General features: G+C 40.0%; 1 protein-coding gene across 5 annotated transcripts in view; it reads right to left on the bottom strand.

The window, feature by feature from the left end:
* Window positions 1-13,961, bottom strand: part of me2 (malic enzyme 2, NAD(+)-dependent, mitochondrial) — a 74,510-nt gene that overhangs the window by 4,995 nt on the left and 55,554 nt on the right. For 2 of the 5 annotated variants that reach the window (XM_039750399.1, XM_039750400.1), the window contains exons 13-16: window positions 8,866-8,968; window positions 6,943-7,013; window positions 6,394-6,492; window positions 5,042-6,021 (exon numbers count right to left, since the gene is read on the bottom strand). In XM_039750399.1, coding sequence (XP_039606333.1) covers window positions 5,860-6,021; window positions 6,394-6,492; window positions 6,943-7,013; window positions 8,866-8,968 — 435 coding nt within the window. In that variant the 3' untranslated portion in view covers window positions 5,042-5,859. Of the gene's footprint in view, window positions 1-2,604; window positions 3,257-5,041; window positions 6,022-6,393; window positions 6,493-6,942; window positions 7,014-8,865; window positions 8,969-13,961 lie in introns of those variants that run through there. The other 3 variants (XM_039750401.1, XM_039750402.1, XM_039750403.1) reach the window with 3 other exon arrangements.

Here is a 13,961-nt window from a genome sequence, read left to right as displayed (position 1 = left end):
AGCATCAGCCTGTCGGTTCCCAGCTGATCGTGGTGCTGAACACTTTTGTGTAGCTGATACGCCTACAGCAGCATTCGCCAAGGAGGACCACCACTTATGAGGTACAAACCATATTGCGTCACATTGCGACTACCACCATCACCCACCTGCTGTGCGAAAACAAAGAGGTAGCCGGCATTCCTGCTGGCCATCGAGCCACCCCTGCACAGCCACTGCTGCGAGAGATGCAAAACAGGTGCCAACAGCAACCACAGCACACAGCAACAGATGTTTTATGTTGATTTTTGTGTGAAACCAGTGCATTTCGTGTTTTCAGAAAACTGAGTTTTTGGAAAAATATTCAGCCCTCAAAGAGTTAAAATGAGCTCAAATAATTTAATTAGCTGCAAAAACAGGTCACTCGCTAAGAAAACGGTTAGAGTGAAAACCTGCAGCCACGGTGGTCCTCCAGGACTGGAGTTGGCAACCCCTGCCATAGAAACATCTGACAAAAAGATCTAAAAACACCGAAGCAGCAAACTTTGTGAAAACCAGTATCTGTGTCATTCTCAAAACGTCTGGCCACAACTGTACACACATTGGAAACCGTTGTGCAAAACTGGTTGCCATTATGAAAAATCCCCTGCAGGAGGTGGACATTTTGGAGCACCTTCAGCCACAGAATCAATCCACCACAGTGTGCTAAGATGGGCCTCTGGGGGTCTTTTCTGCCCACTGCTACTGTATCAGGCACGTCAATGCTTCCAACAAACATACTTTTTAAGTTAAGTTTGAAATATCTGCACAATATACATTGATTGACTGATTGGCTGCATTATTTGATCTATGAGTCTGCATCTTTGTTTTTTAGGTTTCTACTGCTGCATGTATCTAAATTTCCCCTTGGCATTAAAAAAATTAGCTAATCTAATTTGAAAAATATATATTTTATGTTTTAATATTTTTATCTGCAATGATAGTAAATGATGAAAATATGATGGTGTCACAAGAAAACTAAGCTTTACAGAAAAAAAAGTCTGACTCCATATTTGGAGCAGAATTCTAAATTATGCTTGGAACAGAAGTGTTGTTCACCTGTGTTTCCTTCCTCTTCTTTGCTGCTAGGCTCTATTTGGGTGGGAGGCATGTGGCGATACTACTGGGCTCTGTATGTTTTTTCCTTTTTAAACTGACTGTTTTTTATGTGTGTGGTAAATTTCTTTAATCAATATTAAAAAATGGATCACAAAAAATGATGCCATGCACAAAATTATGCTGTGAGCATTGTACTCTTATAAGTCTGAGCGAAATATGACACCATAAATATTTATAAAACGCAAGACATCTGGTCCAGCTGTTATGGCACAGATGGCCCTATGTGCATCATTTAAGCACCATCTCATTTTATTTAGTTTATCGTCCGCTCTTTGTCTGTCAAACAGGTAAAAGGCACAAAAACAGTTATAAAGAAAAATAAAACTTTTATTAAATTTCTAACAAATATGCTTAAAAGAACTTGGCCAACAACATATAAAACTGTTGTAAATGAATGTTGTAATTGCTATAAAAATAAACCTGCAAACATCCACTCCAACAGATGAATATCATATCACTCTTGCCAATAACACATTTCTGGTACTGTAATAACCTTGAGAAATCAGTTTGTAAGTGTTTAAAATGAATAGTTTTGGGAAAAAAACATTAAATGAAACAACTGCAAATATCAAATATTGATTATTAAACGTGATTTCACAGTACACTGTCAATGAGAACGTTCTTATCAGGCACTTTGTGTCCTTTAGACTTACCAAGCTCAAGTCTTTCACAGTTAGGAGTTTCAAGGAGGTGAAGTTTAAAGATTCATCTTTCTTACCGCTCACAAAACTTCACCAGTAAAACCTTCTGCTTTCCAAAGTATAAGAGTAAGTATTTACTGAGCTCTCTGCATCACTTCCCAGTTTCAGTCTCCAAAAATAGATTAAAATACTGTTTCACGGAACACAACCTAAACAGTACAGTTCATTTAGATAAAAACAAAAGGAGCCCACGACACCATTCTACTTTCCAAATGTAAAGATCAGTTATGACACAAATGACTGCTAACCTTGCAAGCATTGACTGTTCATAAAATTCCACAAGATGCTTTAACAGAGTAATTACGCCAGTAGAAGTGGTCCAAAGTAAGCTGCACCTCTTGTGGACAGGTAGAAGACGAAGAACATTACATAGTCAAACTAAACGATAGCCGGCTCTCAATATGCTTCAGCGTAACGTCCTGTGATGTCAGAACAGATCGGATCCAAAGCACTGTCAGTCTAGACACTTTAAATAGTCACAATTCTGTTACTTACACCTTTCATAACACTTCAGAGAAGAGCGACAAGGCTGATTCCAGGGCTACAGGGGATGAGTTCTGAGGAAAGATTAAAAGAGCTGAGCCTTTACAGTTAAATCAAAAGAAGACTCAGAGGAGTCCTGAGTGAAGTGTTTAAAATTATGAAGGGAATGAGACCAGTGGATCGAGACTGTGACTAAAATGAGTTCATCAGCAACACGGGGACACAGCTGGAAACTTGTTAAGCGCAAATTTCACACAAACATTAGAAACCTTTCTTTACACAGAGAACCACAGACACTTGGAATAAAATAACAAGTAGTGTGTTAGGCAGTAGGACTTTAGGGACTTTCAAAACTCGACATATTCTTTTTAGAAGAATAAGCTGTTTAGGTTGAATAGCCTGCTCTTGTCTAGAATGTTCTAATGTTCAAACTGCAATAGTAAAATCTTTCTCACTGGAATTAAGGGTTCCCCAGCTTGATGCCAGAGAGTTTGTATCTTGTCAGTTATCTATCCATCCGTCTGTCAGTTTTCAAATCTATTAAACTAAACTATTCTTTGTAATGATTTCATTGCTATTTGTCAAGCTGCTGTACAGTACTTGGCTTACCTGTCCCAACAATTCATTGTGTTGTTTTATGCTGCTCCCTTTTCTACAATGTCCGTAATGAACAGTAGCATTCAAGAGGTAGTAAGGAGGGAGGTGAAAGTATGGGAAGAAAGGTTTTCCTCAGGATGTAGCAAATTCTTCTGCAAGGAACTTTAAAGAAGAAGAAGCACTTAGTGTGCCTATTAATGAAGTATTGCTAAAACAGCAATTTTGCAGCAGTCGTAATAAGCAATCGAATGTTGGAGGCTTTGGCTGACAGCCTTAAAGTTGCTGGCTGACTCCCCACTACTGACTGACTGTGCAAATCCTTTAACCAGCCAGCTCTGTAGCTGTAAGGAAAAAACAGGAAGTGTTAAAAATAGTACTTGGAAATTGTGATTTGAATGTCTCTTTTGGTAAAATTGTCAGCTAAACACAGATGAAGGCTGTACATTTACACTGATGCTTTGTAGGTTTTTAGACTTGACATTAACACTTAACTTATCAGTTTTGTCTGCAGCTTTGCACATTAGAGGACCACTTTGGGTCTAGGCCTATTTCGATTAATATTAAATGGTGGACCAGAGAAAATTTAATGTATCAGCAAAAGTATATGGAACGCCCCACCAAATTACTGAGATCACGTTTCAGCTACTCCCATTATTAACAGGAGCATTATGAACAAGCAAAAAGCCATGCAATCATCATTGCTAAACACTGGCAGTAGAATGGGTCGCGCTGAAGGACTGAGTAAATGTGGCAATGTCGCAGGATACCACCTTTGTCCAAGTATGTGAAATTTCTGCTAGATCTGCCCCAGTGAGCTATAAGCGCTATTGCTGTGAAGTGGAAGCATCTCAGAGCAACAATAGCCCAGCCGTGAATTGGAAGACAACGCAGCTGCCGAGTGCTGAAGCGCATAGCGTGTAAAAATCACCTATCATCTGTCGCATTGCTCACAACAAAGTTTCAAACTGTCACTGGGAGACAACAGCTTTATGACAGGCACTTTATGAAATGTGTTTCCAAGAACAAGCAGCGGCATATAAGCCTCAGATCACTATGCACAATGCTAAGCATTTGGCTGGAGTGGTCTTCACCATTTGACTCTAGAGCAGTGGAAACGTATTCTCTGGAGTGATGAATCACACTTCACTAGCTGGGACTCTGATGGACAAAGCTGGGTTTGGTGAATGCTAGGAGACCTCTACCTTCTGGACTGTATCTGTAAAGTTTGGTGGAGGATGGATAAAGGCCTGGGGCTGTTTTGAGGGTTTGGGATAGGACCCCTGGCACCAGTGAAAGATAATGTTAAAGCTACAGAACACAAAGGCAGTTTAGACAATTGTGTGCTTCCAACTTTGTGGAAGGCCCACTTCTGTTCGGCATGACTATGCCCCTGTGCACAAACCCAGGTGCATAAAGACATAGTCTGACAATTCTGATGTAGAGGAAATCAAGTGGGAGGCACAGAGCTCTGACTTCAACCCTACTGAACACTTTTGGGACGAACTAGAATGCCAACTGCAAGCAAGGTCTTCTTGTCCAACAACAACATCTAACCTCACAAATGCTCTTTGGGCTGAATGGGCACAAAGACCCACAAATACATTTCAACATCTTGTGGGAAGCCTTCTCAGAAGATTGGAGGCTGTTATAGCTGCAAAGAGGGGGCACCTCCATAGTAATTACCATGGGTATTGGAATGGGATGTTCACTAAGCTCAGGAGTCTACAAACCTTTGGATATTTAATGTATCTAGAACTGTAGCTTTTTAATTTCAGTAAAAAATGATCAGGTTTCATTCAAGAAAGTTACTCTAGGTTGAGTGAAAAAATATTGTTGAAGACTTGAGAAACACAGTGGGTGTACTTGCACAGTTATTTTTAGAGAGCTTTGTAATAGTGATTTACTATTGAGCAATATAAAAAATGTTCTGAACGAATGTGGGGTATCAAAGTATCACAGTGCCTTAGTTACGGTGTTTGTGTGACAATCCACACCTTGCTGCTTGGTCAGGATATGCCTTTCCAGAAAATCAATGAAAATGCCAATCTTCCTTTTGACAAAACAAGTCTTTTAAAAAGGCGGACACTTCATGTGAGCATTCCCATGTCAACATAAACTTTACAAAATAAAACCTGTAAGCTATATATTTGATCAGTTAACAAATAAATAAAACAAACATTTTTTTTTACATTTACATTGATTAAAGGTTTTCATCAAGTGACAAATAATGTTGTCTGAAGATCAAACCCTAAGAATCACTTAAACTACTACTCCATCTCAGAAAACATTCTTGTCATACTAACTGGATGGACTCATTTGAATTTTTACGAGGTATATTACAGATGCAGTCATTTTTGGATACAGATTGTACTTCATTCACAAAACCAAATGACATATTCAATCCTAAAATGAGACATTTCAAAGCAAATTTAAATTTTAAAATACGTAATGGTTCTCAGTTACAGCAAGCCTTTATGAAGCATATATTGTTCAAACAGATTACATTTAAAATGTGAGAAAGCAGCAGCCTAACTCCACATTTTCTGCAATATACTGTATTCGTTCTGAGAGTATTACATTTCTACCCTGCAAAAAGTCTGTCAGCCATGCAGGACTTATAATGTACTACTCATTCAGTATAATAAGGCATATTTTAGATATTTCAATGCAACAACCTAACATTTCATTTTTTTTTTATAAATATCTTTTGTACTGATCTGTAAGCTATAACTGAAAGTCATTACTAAAAACCTCTTAAGTATAATGTGAACATTTTAGGAGAGCAGTGTTTGTACTTTATAGCTCACCTACTCTTCCCTTACTATATGCTGTACATATCACTGTTTACTACTACACACACTTTATGGAAAAAAAGGAAATAAAAACACACACAAAATGAATACAAAACTTTTGATTTTCCTAGTCTTTAGCTGCTTTGATACCGTCATATTTTAGGTGGTCTCGCTGCCGATTCTGGCCAGTTATAAGTGTCTGGTAAAAATGAATCATAATCCGTGCTCCAAATCTTTGATCTGATATACTGGTCCTTATTCAGGGGCTCAGGATAGTGGAAGGCAGCACCATGAGCGTAGACATATTCAACAACCTGCATAAAAGCAAGAATTTTAAATTACTTCTTACATTCTAAACAACATTAAAAAAAAATTATCATCCTGACATTTTATGATTTCTGATTCTTGGTAAATGAAAAGCAAAATGACAAAACATTTAGGTTTAAAAGTACAAAATATCTTTCAAGTGTTTAGGTTTTCAGAAGACATGGACATGCCTTTTTATATTGACAATGTAAGAGGAAGCAAAACAAAACAAAAGAATTGAAAAGCAGTTTAAATTCTACACCAGTAGGTGGAGCTATTTGTTTAAAAAAAGAAAACTTTCAATTCTACAGGCTACAGAGCTCATTTTAGGCTAAATTACACCAGAAGGGCAATCATTTTGCTGTATTTAGATTTTATACCTTCACTGCAATGGAAATAGAAACTTCTCGTATGTTAGCCAATGGTGGGTACAGTCTGCCCTGCTGCAGTTCTCCGTCTGTAAGTTGCTCTGCTAAAGCCTACAAAGAAATCCAAGCTATTTTACCATAAATGTGATTATTTATGAAATTCTTTTAATACAAAAAAAAATGCAGTTAGCAGCTAAGAGTCATCTTTACACAAAAATTGCACGGTAAAAATATATAAACATAATTAAAACAGAAGATGCCTTAAAAATCAGTGCAGACTAACTCTAAATAAACACTTAATCATCACTTCTAACTAAATGGTCAAATATCTAAAAATTGCTTTGACAATTTAGCCAATGCTCAATTTGCAGACTATTTTGAAGTGGAAAGCCTTTGATTAAAAAAAAGAAACATTTTACTTTGTGTGAGGCAATCCAAAATACTGTTTCATCTTACCAAATATAGCAATTTCTAGATAGCCAAATTCAACACATCACTGTGGGTGGATATTCATTTATATTGTATAAATAGCAAAAACTATAAAAAGGATAAAAAACAAACCTTAGCTGCTTCCAAAAACACTTTATCACTAATGTGTCTGACACCACTGAGAATCACAGCAAGAGCAACACCTGTTAATCATAATGTACAAGAATACAAAAATGTAAAGTAGGCAGTATAAAATGTATTATTTTTAACAAATCTAATTTTACAGCCTACAGTATCCAAATAATATCCAGGGAATAAAAAAATAAATAAAAATGGCGAGAATGCATGGTAAATATTTGTGAATTGTGGAGGACATCAAAGCAACAATTGCAACATATTGAATATATTCTTTTCTCTCCCTGTTTTCCTACATATTTCTATGACACGATTTGCCCGCCAAAATCTGAAAAAATATTTTAGGCTACAGATATAAGAAAGTTATATTTTGATATTGACAAGTACTTATTTATCCATCCATCCATCCATCATCCAACCCGCTATGTCCTAACTACAGGGCCAAACCTAAAAAGAAAGGCCTTAAAGCTTCCCATATTTGTAAATTTTTCAAGTTAAGAGTGTTATCGAGTATTGATCCATGTCTTGAGATTACACAAATACTGCAAAATATGAGAAAATGTAATTTCAGGAAGGAGAAAAGCAAAACATTTTTGTGAAATGTTGCCATTATCAAGGAGACCAGCTGTGCGCTTCACCTTGCTGACCATCTACCTCCACGACAAGCTTTCAGCCCCAGGGGTGCAGTTTCACATCAATAATTAAGTCATCTTTAAGCGAGATTATTTAATTACTGAATGTTGATGCCCAGATGTGAATTGCTATCCCTGTTCTGTAGACAAACAGAAAATAATCACTGAAAAAATGTCACACGATCACTTACTCTTTCACTGCATGTGGTAATAATAATTAAAAGTTGATTTAAAATTGCTACAAACAACAACTCTATCTAACTGTAAATCTCTTCATTATATTATAGGCTCGAGTATAAAAAAAAAAAAAAAAAACCTCAATGGAGAATATAATGGAACTGTAGACACAAAAAGGGATAATAAGCAGTAGGACATTATGGAAATTTGGTGAATTGGTTATGTGCCCGGAGTAAATGTTAAACTCTTCACACGACAGCTGCTGCAAGCAGACAAGCAAATGGAGAATGTATCCTTACCCCAAAGGTTCTGTGATAGAATGTATTAATTCCAGTTTACTTTTGTAACCACAGGCAATGCAATGAAGAGCACACATTTTCTTAAATCGAAACCTTTGCTTGGATGTCTTTAAGGCTTTTACTTTTATGTTTGAAACCTGGGCCCATCACCTCCATTTTAAAATGGTAGAATATGCTAGGTACTTATTGAAATGTGCAAAAAATGCTTTACTTTGGAATACAGGTTTTGGCAATTTAATATACCATGATTATGAAGAAATTACTTTGACTTTAAAAACTGCATTAAAGGTACAGTTGAGGCGCACAATAGAAAACAACAGCCTTTATCTTAATATGTTCTTTCCACATGTCTTGATTGCAGTTCAGCATAAACACAACTAAATAACTTTAACAATCAAAGCTCTTTTCCATCAAACTAACTATGATCCCCCATCCAGTTCAAGCTCATGTGCTATCAGTGCCAGAGAGGACACCAACAATGAACACAGAATGGAGCACTAGTCCAAACCATGGCACGTTTGTTTAAAGGGTGCCAGTTTAGAGTAGCCAATCACATTATGGCACATGTTTGGAGCATAGAAGGACAACTGGAGTACCTTTTGAAAAATCCTAGAACATGTGCAAAATCCACACAGACAGTCAGTCCCTTGGTACAGAAATTGAATCAGGAACTCTGTGGCTATATGTCTGCAGTGATACCCAGTGATCTGTCATGTCACCTTTGTGAGAAGGATGTCAGCAGACCAAAAGCAACATTTTCTTTGAGACTTAATAATAATCAACATTACCTTAAAAGCATAAAAGTGTCTAACCTGGGAAGATATAGGCATTGTTGCCTTGTCCTGGCTTAAAAACTCTGCCATCACTCAGAGTAACAGGTTCAAAAGGACTGCCACTAGCAAACAAACAGCGACCCTAAAGGAAAACAAAAGCATTAATGTATTTTAGCAGACTTTAACTTGAAGTTTTTGTATATACTATATCTGTCATTTTATTTTGCCTGTTAAAAGTGCACATATATAGCACATGTGTACATTCCTATGCAATAAGTAACCACTTAATGATAGCCTTAACTATAAAAGGTACCCTAGTAAAATAAACAATAATAAATTATTAAAAAACAGAATTCACAGTACAGTAATCCCTCCTCGATCACGGGGGTTGAGTTCCAGAACCAGTAGCACTGTATGTCCAGGGTTACTCTAGGAAAGTGCAACAATATAGCTCCTCTGTCAGATTTTCTGCTGTTTTACGAAGCAGCAGGAGCTCCACAGTACATTACAGCCAAACTGTGCCTAACAGAAGCACAGACTATCATAGATAGTAGCAGCTCATAACATGAACCCTGCATTACTGGCAAAATGTCATTTAAGCCCATTACCTGAGATGTTACATGGTAATAATAAAATCTAAAGTCTGTGCTAAAAGATTGAAATCTCTAGTGACTATTAGAAGAGACTAGGTGACCTGAAAATGGCACATTCAGGGCAATTTTGCAACACAAAATAACTACATTCGGTACGTAATGTTTCTAATGATTAATTACCACACTGAGATTGGCTTATTCTTAGCAAATGGCACAAAAACCTTTAACGAAATAACAAAACTAGATATGTGTATATTTAAAACACTATTTTAAGTCATTGTACTGGCCCACTGCAAGCCAACTCACACACAAATATGATTAGAATCCACAGTAAGCCAAACACATGGGAGGAAAACCTGACATAGTTGTGATGAAGAAATACAAACTCCACACAAACAGTGCCCAGAAACCTTAATCATGTTTTTTGCTTTCATTTCCATCTATTTATTTAAAATGAAAAAAAATGACAGACAACAGATCAATACATTTAAATAAAAAAATGAATCATATGTACAACAAATACTGTACATCTAAGCTCTACTACCTACTGCAGTTATTAACAATAATGAACAGTGTTAAAAAATAACAACAAATTAGATATTCCTGTTCAATGTCAACAACATGTACATGTTGGCAGATCAATAATGTTGATTGGTGAAATTCACCATGGATTTTATTCACAGCAAATTTGATGGGTTCACTGCTAAACTTGTTTGATAAAGATTTTTCTGAAAATTCGCTGTAAGGCTGTCTTAGACAAACTTTTTTTTTTTTCCCAGCACCCCATGATGTATTGTGAGGCCAGCATGATAGACCTGTAGCAGGCAATGTTGAATGCGACTGGGAACAGCATGCCCCAAGTAGGGTGCAGTATGTCAGATCAACTGCTATATGGGATGAAATTCTTCTTCCCATATACATTGTCACACACGTGCGCATGGGAGGCAGCTAAAGGGCTTAAATGAAAGCACCTCGGAGGCATGCCGGGATGTGGCAGAGTGCACTGACTCTTTTTCTCACTTCCCTGTAGACCATTCCTGGGAGACTCCACCTGGCTCTCTTGACATTACTTCCAGGACCGAACCAATGGAAACAGACCTTACCAGCTTCGGCCCCCCTGATGTCACGTCCGGGCCTGATCCAATGAGCGATGAACACATGCCTGATCCTTATGACCTCACTTCCTGTCTTCCCCTTTAAAAGCCTGCCCTTTTCCCTCAGTCTTGTTTTGGACTCGGTTGTATGCACTTCAGTGCTCTGTATTTCTACAAAACGATTTTGCAGCCAGGAAACCAGATTATACGGGTGGCTGCCCCAAACCTTTATCCGAGTATGTCTCATTCTTGTGACAACATTTAATAAGAACTGTTTTACTGGTATGCTAAAAGCTAGCCGAAAGTTTTCTAATATATTTAAAAACAAAAAACACATACAGAAGGAAGCTTGAAACGTGTCAGTGTATTTGTGTCTTAAAGGTTATGTCTTTATGTATGGATTTATTTGTGACCTGTGTGTAATACCCAAAGTACTTAATGCAAACAGGCAGAAGTGAAAAATACACATGCTTTAGCATTGTGCTTATCAGGTTGCAGAGGAAGTGAGTGAGAAAGCATGTCACAAAAAAAAGAATGTATTTTTTCAGTCTGAGAGAGGAGAGTACCTGCTATGGATTTTATGGGGGCCAAGCCTCAATGAATTCTCACTTGCCGCTCCCCCGTTGCCACGGCCTGTCTGAAATTCTACTACAGTAATTTCCCTGCTGTATCGAGATTCAGCTATTGTGCCCCTGCTATATCGCGGAAAAATTCAATAAGTACATCCAATCTGTAGTGTACTCTGCAGCCAATTCATAACAAAGCATATGGTTTTCAGCAGCAATCACTACGGTAGACAAAGAGTTTCACATTACAGTACCCAGATGATTTCTTACATGGCCCGTTATTGGCTGAAAGAGGAGACTCAACCAATCAGAGCGGGATTTTCATTCTCTTGGGCTCTGATTGGCTGCTGCTAACGTGGTGTAATCTCGCAAGAACAGCGAGCGTGGGTCCCCACGCATCTCAGTTCTCTGCATATCGTGTACCTTGCTTGTGGTCCGATTGTTGTGAGCAAACTTTTTGTGAACTTTTCATTTTTTTTAAGCCCTACGATGGTTCCCAAGTGTCCTGCATCTTGTAAGAAGGCAAGGAAAGCGTTACGCGGACGTCGCTTGTCATTACGACTTGAAAGAATCGACGGTATGCTATATCATTATTATTACATTATTATTATGTTACTCATATCCTTAGCCTGACATCCACATAGCATATGTATTTACAAAGTTTGTTTTAATAAGTTTACATGTGTTTAAAAAGTGTGTGGGAGGGGTATTTTAAGGCTTAAACTATAAAAAAAAATGTTTATTTATATTGTCTTTTTATATCGCGGATTTTCACCTATCGCTGATGGGTCTGGAATGTAACTTCTGCAATAGGTGGGGGATCACTGTACTCTGATATTTAACTATTTTATATCAGGGAGTGGTGCAGTGGTTAGCACAGCTCAGGTCAATACTTGGTCACAATCATTGGTCCAGCATAGTTGGCAGATGCGTCCCTAGCTATCTAGGACACATAAAATACCATTCCGCAATTATAATCCACTCAATACTTCTACAGTTTCTCCTCCAACATCGACTTCAGTGCATTTTACCTGAACATTTCTGGGATTTCACCAAACTAAAGGTGAAGCAAATTCAGCAGGACTCGCTCATCACTACTGATGAATTAAGTCAAAGTACTGAACTCACACTAAGAAACTAGACTAGAATACCAACAGCTACAGAATTCCCGTCCATATAGAATAGGTGTTTTGGATAAACTTGAATTAAACACTATCCCCCCTCCTCGAACCGCCACCTTATTATGGTGAAGGGGTTTGCGTGTTTCAATGATCTTAGGAGCTCTGTTGTCCTGGTAGGGCCACCCAAGGCAAACTGGTCCTAGGTGAGGGATGAGACAAAGAGCGGTTCAATAGACCTCCTATGACAAAGAAAAAATTTGGACGGCGTTTTCCCTCGCCCCGGAAGTGGGTCACCGGGGCCCCCCTCTGGAGCCAGGCCTGGAGGTAGGGCTCGATGGCGAGCGCCTGGTGGCCGGGCCTGCACCCATGGGGCTCGGCCTGGCACAGCCCGAAAAGGCAACGTGGGTCCCCCTCGTCATGGGCTCTGCTACCTATGGGAGGTGGCCATGGAGGTCGGGTGCAGTGTGAGTTGGGTGGTGGCCGAAGGCGGAGACCTTGGCGGTCCAATCCTCGGCTACAAAAGCTGGCTCTTGGGACGTGGACTGTCACCTCTCTGAAGGGGAAGGAGCCTGAGCTAGAGCGCGAGGTCGAGACATTCCGGCTAGATATAGTTGGGCTCACCTCGACGCAACAGCTTGCACTCTGGAACCAATCTCCTTGAGAGGGGCTGGACTCTCTACCACTCTGGAGTTGCTACCGGTGATAGGCGGTGAGCGGGTGTGGGCATACTTATTGCCCCCCAACTTGGAGCCTGTACATTGGGGTTTACCCCGGTGGATGAGAGGGTAGCCTCCCTCCGCCTTCGGGTGGGGGGACAGGTCCTGACTCTTGTTTGTGCGTATGTGCCGAACAGCAGTTTGGAGTACCCACCCTTTTTGGAGTCCTTGGAGAGGATGCTAGAGGGCATGCCTTCTGGGGACTCCCTCGTACTGCTGCGAGACTTCAATGCTCACGTGGGCAATGACAGCGAGACCTGGAAGGGCGTGACTGGGAGGAATGGCCCCCCCGACCTGAACCCGAGCGGTGTTTTGTTATTGGACTTCTGTTCTCGATAACGAACACCATGTTCAGGCATAGGGGTGTTCATATGTGCACTTGCTACCAGGACACCCTAGGCCTCAGTTCAATGATCGACTTTGTGGTCGTGTCGTCGGACTTGCGGCCACATGTCTTGGACACTCGGGTGAAGAGAGGGGCGGAGCTGTCAACTGATCACCACCTGGTGGTGAGTTGGCTTCGATGGTGGGGGAGGATGCCGGTTAGGCCTGGTAGGCCCAAATGTGTTGTGAGGGTCTGCTGGGAACAGCTGGCAGAGTCCCCTGTCAGAAGTAGCTTCAACTCCCATCTCCGTCAGAACTTCGACCACGTCCCGAGGGAGGGAGGTGGAGGACATTAAGTCCGAATGGGCCATGTTCCGTGCCTCTATTGTTGAGGCAGCTGACCGGAGCTGTGGCCATAAGGTGGTCGGTGCCTGTCGTGGCGGCAATCCCCGAACCCGTTGGTGGAACACACTGGCGGTGAGGGATGCTGTCAAGCTGAAGGAGGAGTCTTACCGGACCCTTTTATCCTGTGGGACTCTGGAGGCAGCTAATAGGTACCAACAGACCAAGCGGAATGCAGCTTCGGTGGTTGCTGAGGCAAAAACTCGGGCGTGGGAGGAGTTTGGGGAGGCAATGGAGAACGACTTTCAGACTGCCTCAAGGAGATTCTGGTCCACCGTCCAGCATCTCAAGAGGGTGAAGCAGTGCAGTGTCAACACTG

Source organism: Polypterus senegalus, chromosome 4, assembly GCF_016835505.1.
Source record: "Polypterus senegalus isolate Bchr_013 chromosome 4, ASM1683550v1, whole genome shotgun sequence".
Lineage (NCBI taxonomy): Eukaryota > Metazoa > Chordata > Cladistia > Polypteriformes > Polypteridae > Polypterus > Polypterus senegalus.
This window is presented reverse-complemented; position numbering and strand designations above follow the sequence as displayed.